Here is a 15,344-nt window from a genome sequence, read left to right as displayed (position 1 = left end):
AGTTAACAGGAAATGACCAATACTTACCAATGTAAATTAGGCCGTTTTCACAGTCCACATCTTGTAATGTCAATCACACTATCAACAACTGATATCTTGATACAGATCCGAGATATTTGCTTCCAGAAATTCATCGCGCCCAAATATATGTAGGCCGGAATGTAACTTCACTTGGTCTCCACGTTTCACTTCACTCATTAGAAGGTAAACAAACCGAATCTAAAGCAATGGATATAGGAATTATTAATTTAACAACAAATAACTAAAAATTTGGGGAGAAAAAAAAGGAGTCATCTCTAAAACTCCAAAAATACAACAAAGTTATATAATTTATTGCCATCTTTTCCAAAATTAAAGATAACATTATCCATAAGTACCCTCTCGATGCTATTCACACAAATCAGAACCAATTTCGTTTTTCACTTTAGTAGATTACGCATTACTCGATCATCACGTGATCGATTAGGAATTGATAAAAGCGTACAGAGGAAGGGCAGTACAACGTTTAAATTTGCTTACTGCAATTGCCAACAATTTGGCTAAGCTGTGTATATTTTATCTCTAGGGCTTTCTTCTCGAGCTTGATGGAAAACAGATAATACGAGTATTCGGTATATTACACATGACAGCTAGAGACTGAGTGTGAACGAATGTGGCCTTTTTTTATGTTTTCCTGGCGCTACCTCGCTGAAGCAGGGGGTAGCGATACTTTCCTGTGGGGAGGGGTAGTGCCAGGAATGGATGAAGGCAAGCAAGTACGAATATGTACTTGTGTGTGTATATATGTATATATGTTGATATATGTATATATATGTTGATATGTATATCTATGTATGTGTGCGTGTATGGACAACAATGTTATGTGGTTGCGAGGCATGGGCTAAAGATAGGGTTGTACGTAGTAGGGTGGATGTTGAAAATGAAATGTTTGAGGGCAGCATGTGGTGCAAGGTTTGATCGATTAAGTAATGAAAGGGTAAGAAAGATGTGTGGAAATAAAAAGAATGTGCTTGAGAGAGCAGACGAGGGTGTGTTGAAATGGTTTGGACATATGAAGAAAATAAGTGAGGAAAGATTGACAAAAAGGATATATGTGTCAGAGGTGGAGGGAATAAGAAGTGGGAGACCAACTTGGAGGTGGAAGGATGGAGTGAAAAAGATTTTGAGTGATCAGGGCCTGGACATACAGGAGTGTGAGAGGCGTGCAAGGAATAGAGTGAATTGGAATGATGTGGTGTAACGGGGTGGGGGAGGGGGCGAAAATCCTGGGAGCCTTGAAGAATGTGTGGAAGTTGAGAACATTATCTCCGAAAGCAAAAATGGCTATATTTGAAGAAATAGTGGTTCCAACAATGTTGTATGGTTGCGAGGCGTGGGCTATGGATAGAGTTGTGTGCAGGAGGGTGGATGTGCTGGAAATGAGATGTTTGAGGACAATATGTGGTGTGAGGTGGTTTGATCGAGTAAGTAATGTAAGGGTAAGGGAGATGTGTGGAAATAAAAAGAGCGTGGTTGAGAGAGCAGAAGAGGGTGTTTTGAAATGGTTTGGGCACATGGAGAGAATGAGAGAGGAAAGATTGACCAAGAGGATATATGTGTCGGAGGTGGAGGGAACGAGGAGAAGTGGGAGACCAAATTGGAGGTGCAAAGATGGAGTGAAAAAGATTTTGAGTGATCAGGGCCTGAACATGCAGGAGGGTGAAAGGCGGACAAGGAATAGAGCGAATTGGATCGATGTGGTATACCGGGGTCGACGTGCTGTCAATGGATTGAATCAGGGCATGTGAAGCGTCTGGGGTAAACCATGGAAAGTTCTGTGGGGCCTGGATGTGGAAAGGGAGCTGTGGTTTCGGGCATTATTACATGACAACTAGAGACTGAGTGTGAACGAATGGGGCCTATATTGTCTTTTCCTAGCGCTACCTCGCACACATGAGGGGGGAGGGGGATGTTATTCCATGTGTGGCGAGATGGCGATGGGAATGAAAAAAGGGAGACAGTGTGAATTGTGTGCATGTGTATATATGTATATGTCTGTGTTTGTATATATATGTGTACATTGAGATGTATGGGTATGTATATTTGCGTGTGGGGACGTGTATGTATATACATGTGTATGGGGGTGGGTTGGGCCATTTCTTTCGTCTGTTTCCTTGCGCTACCTTACAAACGCGGAAGACAGCGACAAAGCAAAAAATAAATAAAATGTATATATATTATCCCTGGGGATAGGGGAGAAAGAATACTTCCCATGTATTCCCTGCGTGTCGTAGAAGGCAACTAAAAGGGAAGGGAGCAAGGAGCTGGAAATCCTCCCCTCTCATTTTTTTTTTTAATTTTCCAAAAGAAGGAACAGAGAAGGGGGCCAGGTGAGGATATTCCCTCAAAGGCCCAGTCCTCTGTTCTTAACGCTACCTTGCTAATGTGGGAAATGGCGAATAGTATGAAAGAAAGAAAATATATATATATACTTATTCTATCTATTTATTTTGCTTTGTCGCTGTCTCCCGCGTTAGTGAGGTAGCGCAAGGAAACAGCCACAAATTATTTGCTCCTTGGCATAGATAAAAGGCTCCTGATAGTAATAATGTTAGTAGTCTTCCTGTCTCTGCATATCTGACAACATTCTACCATCTTTTACAAAAGCTCAAGGTCACAGGGACAGATGAAATGGATGGTAAGTCAACAGTTCGTTGGCCTTGATCCTACAGATGAGTCTTTCAGGACTTGAGAGCACAAAATAGCTTCAGTACAAGAAAATTTAAAAGGTAACAGACCACAAGTCCAACTTAATACAGGAAGAGATCCGAGACTTAATGCTTTGCGTGAAAAAAGTAGAAATGCAGGTAAATTAATAAGGAGGTGTCTAAATCAATGTCTCCACGGATATCATACAAATCGTAGGAGGTGATGAGGGTGTTACCAGTCATTTACATCAGTATTATTGTATTCTTAACTAGAAAGGTGATGAAAATTGCTCATTACAATATTGGACTTGAAATGTGGTACTCACCTAGTACTTTTTTCAAAAGAGCCTATGATATTGCTTTCAATGTTCATGGATAAGTAATTCTGTGTTAAAAATCCTGTTGATAAAACCTAAAGAAGAACACCTTTCCTAATCAAACTCATCTAGTCTTAAATGGCTGCTCATACCAATTTTTCTTTTAATTTACAATAAGTAAAATAGGTCCTCTGAGAGGGCAAGTGAAGTCTGGACCACAGAAATAAATGATGCCCTATGACCATGCCTTTTCAATCTGTATGTATGTTTGTGTTTGTCAAAAGTGTTTATTGGAACTTCTTTATTACTCATCTTTTATGCAGGTAGGTACAGACAAAGAAAAATATCTTTTTCACTTTGATTTTCTGAAGTAAACTCTGAAGAACATCTTATCAGTATGACAGTAATGCAATAGAGTCCCTGGGATGAGTATTCCTACTCTTTTGCAAACCATTATGGTCGCCTGTAGAGACTCACAGATTAGCAAACTGATTCCCTCAAAACAGCATGTGGTCTTGAGCTTGATCAGTGTGCATGCAACTGATTATGAAAAGACGGGCATAGTCATAGGCCTTTAATGGGAGAGGAATTAAAAATAAATCTAAGATGACAGGCACTGGGCTAGACTCAACATATCCCAACAAATATCATACATGTATCCTACTCATTTTTACTTCATATCTTCACAGTCTTTCCATTACGCTTCCTTTCTTCAATATAAACTTCAAAATACAAACACACAAAAGTCCAATAATCTTATGACCCCTGATTTCTAGTATGCAACTCTTGTCATGATAAAAAAACCATCAGCAGACACTCATTTCTTTTGGACTGTTCTATAAATGCAGAATAACTTAATTCTATCACTTCTATCTATTTTTCTTTTTTTTTTTTTCCCCCCAACAATTAATGTTTTCTACCATTTCATTTAGGGGTTGATTGACCTGAAACTTGGTGGATACTTATCTACCTTGGTTCAACATTCCCAGGTATGTTTCCTTATTCTCTTGTCAGTCTTTTTAAAGATTTTATGAGTTCAATAGTCAAACAACACAGATATGTATATTTTGGGCTGTTCAGTACAATCTTGATCGGTTTATAAGTGCTGCATACTGATAACTTTTGTAAGTCCTTACAAGGCAAAGTATAAATGTGCTTTGAGCCATCCTTACTGTTCTAAAGATCAATGGGAACTGAAAAGAGATTGTTTTTTCAAGGGGCCGGCACTGAAACTAGCAATACATTAGCCTGAGGTCATAAAATTTTGCACAGTATACCTTTTTACATGCCTTGTGATATGCATATTATATTTGTGATTTTGCCAATTTTGGATATTTGGTCAAAAGTCACCTCCCCCAATAATGGGGGTCATTACTTAGCTGGACTTCTGTCAGTTTTAAGGATAATTGGTATAGATAAATGTCTTTTTACATGACTCAGTGCCATGGAAAACAATTTCATGACCACTTTCATGTTTCTGTATAGGTCATAGGTTACCAAAAGTGAACTAAAATTCTTCTTGCCAATAGTCAATATTATTTCAAACATTGTTGAAACTTTCTCAGTGTACCCTCTCAATGATCTTAATGAGTCATGGCACAAAGATGTTTATGGTGTACATGAACGGAGATGTGCTGCATTCATTTGCAATTGTTTCTCATTCTAGTAATAATAATTTCATTCCACTGAATGCTCTTAAAGCTTCATGGAGTGTCAGTTGACAGTACTGAGCTGGTAACCAAGCTCTGATGCTCAACTTAACAAAAAAGTAAAATAAACATGATGTAGTTCAAAAATTGCAAGGAATCCAAGAAAGTGTGGCAAATCATTAAATGGGACTGCAACACAGGGAAAATTTACCAAGTATGAAGTTAGCATTCTGGATAAAATCATTTTTTCTTACATTTCTAGTCAAGGTTGGATAAATACCTTATTTTTCCTCAGTACAAAGACAATAGAAGCAAAAATGAATGTATAAATCTCATAAAGATAAATCTGTTCAACATGCCTAGTACAATATATGAGATACTGATGATTGAAAGAGTGGTAGTATGCAAAGAACACCATATTAGGGAGGAACACTACTGCTTCATAACTGATAGGTTGAGAGCTGGGTCTGAAAAATTTCTGTAGGAAAAACTTAAAGAGTATTGTATGTGACATTTAAGGATATTGGGAAAGCATATGACAAGGTTTACAGTAATGTCTTGTGGAAGGTGCCTTGAATGTAGAGTATGCAGCATGAATTTTTAACAGAAGAGTAAGAAGTGTGTTGATGAATAGAAAGAGGAGGGTGGCTAGCTCCAAGGGAAGTTATGTCTGCATCAAGAAGTGATATAGCTTAATCTGTTCATCTAACTATATATATCTCTGATGCCTGTTCCCTTCTGGAACTTCCTCAAGGGGTTGGCCATGACAATAGAGTCTCCATAACTAATGAACTCCAGTGACACTTCTTAGCCTTTAGTGCCTCACCCTTAACACGCCACTGGTAGTAGGCAAGTTTAGAGCAGTGTTTGCAAAGCTCCTTATGCTTAAATCTGTTCATGGATGGGATAATGAGGGAGATTATTGCTAGGTTCTTGAAGTAAGGGGTGGGTCTTCAATATGCTGGGGGCAGAGGACTTGGTCTTGGTGGTATACTCTGATTACATGCTCAAGAAGCTGGTGTTATGAGTTTGGGAAACTGTGAAAGGAGAGGTTGAGATTCCTCTCAACTTCTTCCTTTTACACTCTGCCAATCTCTGACACCAGCTGCTGGAGCCTTTCTTTGGGGTATGCCACCAAAATCTGTGATCAAAAGTAAAGTATTAGGAGAGAGAGAATGTTAGGGTGTATGTTTAAATACGTCAGACCTGTAAAAAGTGAAGTATTATAGGTACCTCAGTATAGTTATAGCAGGTTGATTAAGCCATGAGGGCTGGAGTGAGCCACAAGGAGAAAGAGGGTTCTAAGATCCTGGGTACATTAAGGAGCAATCAGGAGATGTCAATTGGTAAAGTCAAAGATAAGCTTGTTTAAAAGTCTAGCAGTCCCAGTAGTGCTACACATGTGAGTAATTGGTCTTGAATGCAAAAGAAAGGAAAACAGAGGATGCATTGGAAATAAAATGCTTGTAGGTAATATATGATGTGGGGTAAGTTGACCATGCATGGAATGGCAGTCAGAGAGAGGTATGGTAATAAGAATAGTCTGATTAAGAGGGCTGACCAGGAAGTGCTGAAGTAGGCTGGACACATGGAGAGGATGAGTGAGGAAATACTGATGAAGAGGATAACTCAAAAGTGGAAATCGAGAAGATGAAAGGATGGAGGGAAGGAGGCTTTAGGGTACTGAGGCATGAACATTCAAGCAAAGCCAGACAGTCTAAAAGGATTTGTGTCAAAAGTGAAGGGTGTAACAGGGATGAGGACACTAAGAAGATAGAAGAATGGGGAGAGGAAGGCTTTGGGGTATGAGGGTCTGAACATTTAGGAGGGTTAGAGGCATGCATTGGACTTACATGGTATTATGGAGGAGGTAACATGCTGTCAGTTCTACGTAGTACTCTGTAGGGATTGTTTGTGGATGGTAGGCCTTGGTACATTACGTGGTGGAATAATAGACTGAATGTGTGAAAATGAAGCCACCGTTTGTTCCTACTGCATCCTCCAAAGGAAGGAAAGGCATTTAAGTAGAAAAAATAGTACATATAATCTTCAAAGGTTCAGTTATCTGTTCCTGTGAAGTCTAGAAATGCAAGCAGACACAAAGAAAAAATATGAATACTGGTTCTTTGCAAAACTTGCAAATGTGTAACTGAATCTTGATAGACTACCATCAAACCTGGGAAGCAAAATCTAATTAATATTAGCATACAGTCTTTAATATCCATATGATACAAATTGTTTTAAATGCTTGTAACATTCGGAAATACAGCTATACATTATCAATTTATATTACATCAGGACATCTGTACAAGATGTTTAAAAATTAAATTACATTATTATACAAGTCTTGTCAGAATCAACAAGTCCCAAATAATTTTCTGCTGCATAGCTACCAGTGCTTAAGCCAAAGGCAAAAGAAGGTTTTAAATGCATTAAATCTGCTATGATTTGTACAAAATAAGAATTGTGCTTTTTTATTTTTGAGGCACATATATAGGATGTAAAAAGAGGCAAAGTTGGCCTATGAATGACAAGGTGTCAAAACCCATTTACAGACTCACAATTATGCACTTAAATGCAATAAATGTGACTGTAACTAGCTTATGCTGCCTTTTTTGGAGCAGTCACACACCATTCTCTGAGAAGCCACGAGCCAAGGTGGTTTTCTTAAAAGTTACTTTGCTCTGGATTACCTGTCATTGTTTGTGTGCATTTCTTTGAAAAAACAGTGAGCACTTAGTGTTCTGATAGTCCACTTGTAGGTGTTCCTTAAAATGGTTTTTCATTCCTGTGATCATCATTACATCAAATATGCTCCTGGTCATATACACATATTGAGGTGCATTCCAAGTAACCTATGGGAAAACCTGAAGTAACTAATGAAGGCAGAAAAAGCTCTTGAACTCCAACCATCTGTAAAGACACCCATCAGAAACCATACTTCCCAGACAAACGTCACACACTCCTCCTAAAGATCGGGACATCATGCATCACTACCACACTACAAACAGCATTTCAACATATCACAAGACCCATTACACCCATGATGTAAATACCATAAAGAATATGCCAAGCACTTACCACTTAATTGCCCTGCCCTTTCTGCAGACGCGCACACAACATCACAACACTTTATGACCAATGGTCCCGACCGATGGATGTGGCCAGATTCCTGTGTGCTGCAGAAGTCTCAAAAGGATAGAAAGGGCTTCTGGGACAGGAAGATAAGGTACCAGAAGGAGTAAATATATATAAATATATTATTCATTATACTTGACTGCTGTTTCCCGCATTACCAAGGTAGCGCCAGGAAATAGATGAAGAATGGCCCATCCACCCACATACACATCTATATACATAAATGCCCATACACAGACATATACATATCAACATACACACATATACATACATATGCATAAAGAGACATATACATATATACACATGTACATATTCATACTTGCAACCCCGTCCCATAGGAAACAGCATCGCTACTTCCTGCTTCAGTGAGGCAGTGCCAGGAAAACAGACAAAAATGGCCACATTTGCTCACACTCAGCCTCTAGCTGTCATATATAATGCACAGACACCACAGTTCCCTATCCACATCCAGCCCCCAACAGACCTTTCCATGGATTACCCCAGACGTTTCACATGCCCTGGTTCAGTCCATTGAAAGCATGTTCGACCCCAGTATACCACACTGTTCCAATTCACTCTATTCCTTGCACGCCTCTCACCCTCCTGTATGTTCAGGCCCAGATCGCTCAAAATGTTTTTCACTCCGTCCTTCCACCTCCAATTTGGTCTCCCACTTCTTGTTCCCTCTATCTCTGACACATATATCCTTTGTCAATCTTTCCTCGCACATTCTATCCATATGTCCAAACCATTTCAACACACCCTCTTCTGCTCTTTCAACCACACTCTTTTCATGTCCACACATTTCTCTTACCCTTTCATTACTTACTCGATCAAACCACCTCACCACATACTGTCCTTAAACATTTCATTTCCAACACATCCATCCTCCTCTGTTCAACCCTATCTACAGCCCATGCCTCACAACCATATAATATTGTTGGAACTACTATTCCTTCAAATATACCCATTTTTGCTCTCCAAGATAACGTCATCTCTTTTCATACATTCATCATCACTCCCAGAACCTTAGCCCCCTCCCCCGCCTTCTGACTCACTTCCGCTTCCATGGTTCCATTCACTGCCAAGTCCACTCCCAGATATCTAAATCACTTCACTTCTTCCAATATATATATATATATTTTTTCATACATGTTCACCATTTCCCGTATATATATATATTGCAATTATGATTGTTAATTTTTGATGAAAAATGAAATACTGCTAATTCAGCTTTGTATCACTAGTCATCTTTGGTGCACTAATTCATAATGGAATGCACCTCATGAATATGGCCAACAGTCCAATTTACACAGTAAAGTTTGAGATATTTTTCAATGGCTCAGCTGCACTGCCCCTTTCACAATTAAATTAAGTATTTATTCTTGGCTGATGTGTCTTGAAAGTAAAAAGTCTAGTAATAAGAGAGCAATATAAAAAATACATACCACCATCAATCACCCCATTGCATACTCACTATCATCCTTATCTCATTTCAATCATAATGCACATACAATTCTTCTCTGAACAAGTAGCAAAGAATGTGTTATGTGAGACTGTAACAAACTGTTGTCAACATGGTATAAAAAATAACATTTAACTATATCAAGTCATATAACAAAAGCATGTGTGCCTATAACAAATGCAAACAAGTAGCTTTGATCTGTTTTTCATTTGTCCAAGTTGGCACAAGAGAGTTCATGAAAAAAATACTATACAAGTTGAAGACTAGATAATAGGCATGTCCATTCTCCATTTAGGACGTAAGGATAAGGTTCATCTTAATTTTTTCTTTAGCTGTGTAGTAGAGGAACAAAGATTTTCAAAATCGTCTTAAAAAAGTTGGAACACTTAGTTAATGACCAACCTAAGGCATCTTCCTCACTGAGTGCCTCCACTGCCATATTTTGATACACTATTTACATATACAAATGTGGCCATCACATTTCATTCACTGCTTCTAGATAACGAGTCTTCACTATCCTCTCATAAATGACCACTAATAATATTCTGAATATCAGAATTCCAATAATATATAATGTGAGTTTGAATAAATCTTAACATTCAAACTTTCAACATGGCCTGAAGACTCCACTGTGAGGGATCCCTGAAAGTCCTGTAATGAGAGTGACTTGGTTCATAATGTTGAACTCCTCAGTGAATTTGGAATGTTAACTGACATAGTTCTGTACTTTTGACAAAAATGAAAATGTAAAGATACAAAACCTCCTAAACTGAATACTTTGTAATGCTTATTTCTACAAAATAATTTTGTACAATATCAAAACTATATAATAAAAAGAAATTTGTGTTCTCTCATAAGACTCTACTATAAATAGAAACTCATTATAAACTCTTAACACTGAAAACTCTTTTCCAATTATTTCAAAGTGTAAAAACCATGATTGTAAATTAATCAAAATTCATTTGCACTATATGGAATTATCAATTTTATGAAGTATTGTTTACTCAAGCTATGATAATAGTTAACAGACATAAATCACAGTCTTTTCCCAGATATTAGGACCAAACCCTCCTAATTTCCCTGATTATTTATGTGTTGGTCTATCATTAAGTAATACGTTTAGGAGTTCTAAATCTATGTTTGGTAGAACATTCTATGTATCTCATAAACCTGTGACTTGTATGATTTAAGGAGTTTGCTCTTAATTCTGGGGACCATTCAGTCTCTCTAACCTGTTCCTTAGAGGTCAGACAGAGATAAGCACCAAGATTATGTGGCATTGATAACATGCTAGGCCAAGCACACATCCTCACCATTAATGCAAGACTGGTTCTTCATTCAGGCTGTCCAGTAAACTAATAGCTTATGTATCATGTGAACACAGTACAACAGCAAAAATGTTTTCATTTATTTTGCAGACAATAATGAATGCATGACTCTGATTACCATAAACATGCACACGTAATGATTGGCTTCGTAATGTATGAAGACAAAATGGTATAATTTGTCCTTATACCACACAATGCCAGTCTCAGACAACCCCCTCCATGAAGGTTGTATCAAGGTGCTGGATTAGAGTACGTATAAAAGCCATTTCTTTCCGTGTATTTTCATATATAACACGTGGATCATCACTGGTGCACCGTAAGCAGTTTGGAGCCATCACCATTGCTAGATTGCTAGCATCCATTTTGGTAGCTGTTACAATTTCTGGTTGGGCAAAGTACTGTAAAAATCTGGCAAGAGGAAAGTAGCTTATAAATTTCTGAAATTTTACAGCTAGGGAATGGTTGATACAATTTCATTGATATATGTCCAAGATTTTACAATTATAGTATTTTGCGTCCAATCTATATCAATAAGCAAAAACACATATTCATTAAATTTGAAAAATGCATTTAGGAAAAAATATAAATACAAACCTTATAAGATAAGAAAGAACAAGTCTGTTAATCTCAGGAAGTCTATTAACAAGTGCAGCAGCTTGTGAAGGATCATCATGGGCATTGATGGCAGACTGATACAAGGAGTCTGGTATAAGAGGTTCATACAATTCACGGTACCAGAGTTTCAGCAAAGCAGCTGCAACATGAGCATCACCACAGTCTCCTACTTCCCATTGGTCAACAACTTGCTTTAACTGATGGACCTACAGATGTCACAGAAAAATCATAAATTTTTGAAGCGAGTACACATCATATCTATCTTATCAAATACTTCTTCTCACACACAATGTACGTATGGGATTATAAAAAAGATGTATTTTTTATTTCCTGTTGAACATTCCTCAATGCATCCAGGACATTTGCCCCCTCATCCAACCTTTGGCTCACTTTAGGTATCACGATTCCATTTGCTGCCATATCCACTACCAGGTATCCCAAACACTCTACTTCCTCTACATTTTCTCAATTCAAATGCAATCTTCAAATCCTGTCTGTCATCAATGCTTAACCTAATAATCTTATGTTAATTCATATCTATTATCACCTTACTCCTTTCACACACTCTCCCAAAATCACACACCAGCTTCTGCAGTTTCTTACTCAAATCTGCCTCCAGTGCTATGTCATTGGCAAACAACAAGTGACTCACCACCCTGATCCTCTCTCCAAGACCCATACATTTGATTCCCTTACTACACTATTCATAAACAAGTTAAACAGCCTTACTGACGTTGTGCACCCCTGACAGAACCACCTTCACCAGGGACCATGACATCAAGATGATATTCAGGTAAACATTTATCTATACATCTGATGACTTCCCTTAAGGGCGTGGCCATAACATAAGACCTTCCACAGCTGGTGAACTCAAGTCCTGCTTCTCAGTCTTTAGAGCCTCACCCTTAACAGGCCACTGGCAGAGGGCAACTCTAGTGCAGTGTTTCTAGAGGCTCCTACCAAATGTTCATACCAGCTAATCCTACCTAACGTGTCTACCTACTTTTTCAACTTACTACTTCTACCTAACGTTTCTGCCTACTCCCTACTAATTCTATCTATTGCTCCCACCATTATGCCAAAAGGCAAGGCTAACACATAGCGCTTATCACATGAATATCCAGAGTTACGAAGAAGGACCAGACAAGTATTTCTTTTGATAAGGAAAGGTTCTATATGGACAGAATGCCAGCAGTCCACATGTGGGTGAGTTATAGAAAAGACAGCTATCTGTGTCAGAGGAGAGCAATTTGACAATCAGTGAAGTGCTGGCTCATGACGCAGCCATCAGTAAGCTTCCTGATACCCAGGCAGGTAGTACTGGTAATATAACTCCCTGGTCAGTGGCTACCTACCTACTGTTAGCTCCATATCAAACCAAGCAGTATTTGCTTTACATTCATGAGAAATCAGGTGTTTCAGATAACAATTTATTCTGATTATAACATACATGTATCTGATAAAAAGATTCTAACATTGCAAAACTGGATGCTTGTAGCAGACATGAAGACAGGCAACATTCAAATACTAGGCTGTGTAGTGATTTCCACTGTGTTAGCAAATATGCTCCCACTAGAAATGCTGTGTAGTGGTTTCCACTGTCAGCAAATATGTTCCTACCAGAAATTTTTGCTTCTCCTGGAGTGAGCTGAGGCCTACTTCACTTGTTTCTCTGTTGTTTTATTATTTTTATACCGTGTGATGTTCTTTCTTTCATGAACCCTTTATTTGAAAAAATTTCAGATGCATCAGATAATTAATATGCTTGCTTATGGGGTTAACTTTACGAATATGATATGAGCATTGCGGAAGCAAGGTCACTTTCATGAATGTGTGAAACTTGTAAAACTAGTGTCTAGTTTGCCTTCATAATGTACATGATAGTTTGTGGGGTGTAAATATCATGAATTTGTACCATGGAGCACATTAACCAGATAAAAGATATCCACATCAAAAGATGAAATCTTAGAAAATGGTAGTCCACATCAACTTATGTGTTAATTTTCCCCAGATGTTTACATATCCAGCTGGCTTATCATATTATCAGTAGCTTGTACAGGTCTCTTATCCTCAGAAGGTACAGGAAAAAAATTAGCTTTCCTAAGTATCACTATGAACCACAATTACAGGTGCATGGCTAATGACTGTACGTCAAGTGTACATGATAAATGACCTATGTTGTGGTAAGGGGAACACTCATGTATCAGTTCGTAAGGGAGCCAGGGCAGAGTAACGTGAAAAATGTGGAGAAATAAGTGAAAGTTACCTTAGCACAACTGTCAAAAGAGGGAGGCCTGTTTAGGAGCCTCAGCTTAAAGGGAAAAATGACAACTGTGCTTGATTTTTTTCATGTAATTATGAGTTGATGGAGGACTTTAACAAGGGGTAATAAATAATCAGGAAGAATATTTCTGAACACAATTCATCAGTATTCTTATATGCCAGCCACTCACTAGTCTCACATTTATATGTAGGATTAAAGGTGTAACATCTCTAAATATATTCATTATATTCACCATCAACAAAGTGCCTGTGTATAGAATATGAGTAGATTGTGAAACTATGTTGAAGATAATCAAATCCATCAATATCCTTTCCATACTTGCCACTCAATCTCCCTCAATATGATTAGAATGAAAAATGTATATAACAGTACAAACATAAAATAAGCTCAATAGAAAGAAAAAAAGTCATCTCCATGTGCACAATCTTATAAGGAGTTGTCACATATGTCATATCCACCTATTAAGAAGCACTAGGCCCACCAACATAAAGGTAATGTGTATTCCTTTACTTCTGAATGCTGATCTCCCATTTCATAAAGGGGTATACTTAGAATCTTTTTGTCCACTTACTGTAATGGAAATTCTGGACCATGCCTGTCATTCAAGGGTTAAACTGAGCTTTCAGAATACATGTAAACTAAAATATTGAGTTTTATAGCAAATGTTTCAAACACTGCTGATGAAACACAGAAAGTCAAATGTTTGAGACAACCTGTCAGCTTGAAAAGAATTTTGCATAAAGTATTTTACACCCAGGTATACCAAATACAAACTACTGATGCCAAATTACTCAAATAAATTTAAATCCTTCCCACACAGAGCACCTACTGAACTCTATTCCTAATTTTCATCTCTGTGATTGATGCCCCTGAATCAAAATGATACACTGATCATCAATATACCCTAACTTAAAGAACTGACAAAAAACTAGATAAACTTGCATCCATTTGACCAATTCTGTTTGTTTTTCACTTACTTCCACCCTCTAACACTCAATGCAATTAAGATATGTGTTCTTTCTCTTTTTTCACTTCAGTAAATATGGTATACATATCCCTTCTTTTCTAGCATCTAAAACTCAAAAATAATCTTACCTCATCAAAATCAGCAGGTACTCTAAATATTCCCTCTGTGTTTGTTCCTTGTAATCGCAACACTTCTTCTGAGAGAGTTGTCTGAACCCAAGGCAATCGACGATGTGGGTATCTGTGGGAAAGTCAAATTATAAAGTTGATCAACTTGTCCAAGGAATACGTCACGTAAGTGACAATGGTTACCTCACTCCATCATTTTACATATAACACCCTTCACTCATCTGGCAGTTCACCTAGTTCTGAAACCCAGTCATATTTACATGTTGCATTTCATTTTCCTTTCCTATCACATATGTTTTTTACACTACCACTAGCTTCCCAAGATGTTACTTGTATCAATATTTACATATTTTGCTTGTATCTAGGCATGTATGGATGTAAATACCATATCATGTAACAGTACACTAGTCTGCGATCCAATATATGATAAGCTGTAGAACCTTTCAATGTTTTTCCAATAAATCATATGTGGAAATAATTCAAGGTGGGGTTATATGAATCTGGCCAACAGATTCCAAGATTTGGCAGGATGGAGGCCAATTATTAATTATAAAGGGGTTGGCAGACAAACATGAAATAAATCTTAAATGATAACAACAGCTTAACAAAAAGATTTTATTCCAGCCATCATTCATTAAACCTGACAGGTTTAATGAATGATGGCTGTTTTGAGTGGATTAAATGAATTGTTATCATGCTACACTCTAACTGAATCAAAGAAAACTTATCAGTGGTAATGTCAAAAGATGGTGAATTGTTTGGACCT

The 15,344-nt window shown here is 37.7% G+C and overlaps 2 protein-coding genes across 11 annotated transcripts in view; both read right to left on the bottom strand.

Annotated features, from left to right (window-relative positions):
* LOC139754121 (uncharacterized) overlaps nucleotides 1–164 on the bottom strand; it is a 39,898-nt gene extending 39,734 nt beyond the window's left edge. The window contains exon 1 of the mRNA XM_071671226.1: nucleotides 28–164. The gene's annotated coding sequence lies outside the window, so the exon portion shown is untranslated. The remainder of the gene's footprint in view (nucleotides 1–27) is intronic.
* Nucleotides 165–6,847: 6,683 nt separating this feature from the next.
* The window catches only part of RhoGAP93B (MyTH4 and RhoGAP_KIAA1688 domain-containing protein RhoGAP93B), a 326,788-nt gene continuing 318,291 nt past the window's right edge, over nucleotides 6,848–15,344 (bottom strand). For all 10 annotated transcript variants that reach the window (XM_071671208.1, XM_071671206.1, XM_071671209.1 and 7 more), the window contains 3 exons: nucleotides 14,579–14,690; nucleotides 11,179–11,405; nucleotides 6,848–10,992 (listed from right to left, as the gene is read on the bottom strand). In XM_071671208.1, the coding sequence (XP_071527309.1) occupies nucleotides 10,788–10,992; nucleotides 11,179–11,405; nucleotides 14,579–14,690 (544 nt within the window). In that variant the 3' untranslated portion in view covers nucleotides 6,848–10,787. The remainder of the gene's footprint in view (nucleotides 10,993–11,178; nucleotides 11,406–14,578; nucleotides 14,691–15,344) is intronic.

Source organism: Panulirus ornatus, chromosome 16 (assembly GCF_036320965.1).
Source record: "Panulirus ornatus isolate Po-2019 chromosome 16, ASM3632096v1, whole genome shotgun sequence".
Lineage (NCBI taxonomy): Eukaryota > Metazoa > Arthropoda > Malacostraca > Decapoda > Palinuridae > Panulirus > Panulirus ornatus.
This window is presented reverse-complemented; position numbering and strand designations above follow the sequence as displayed.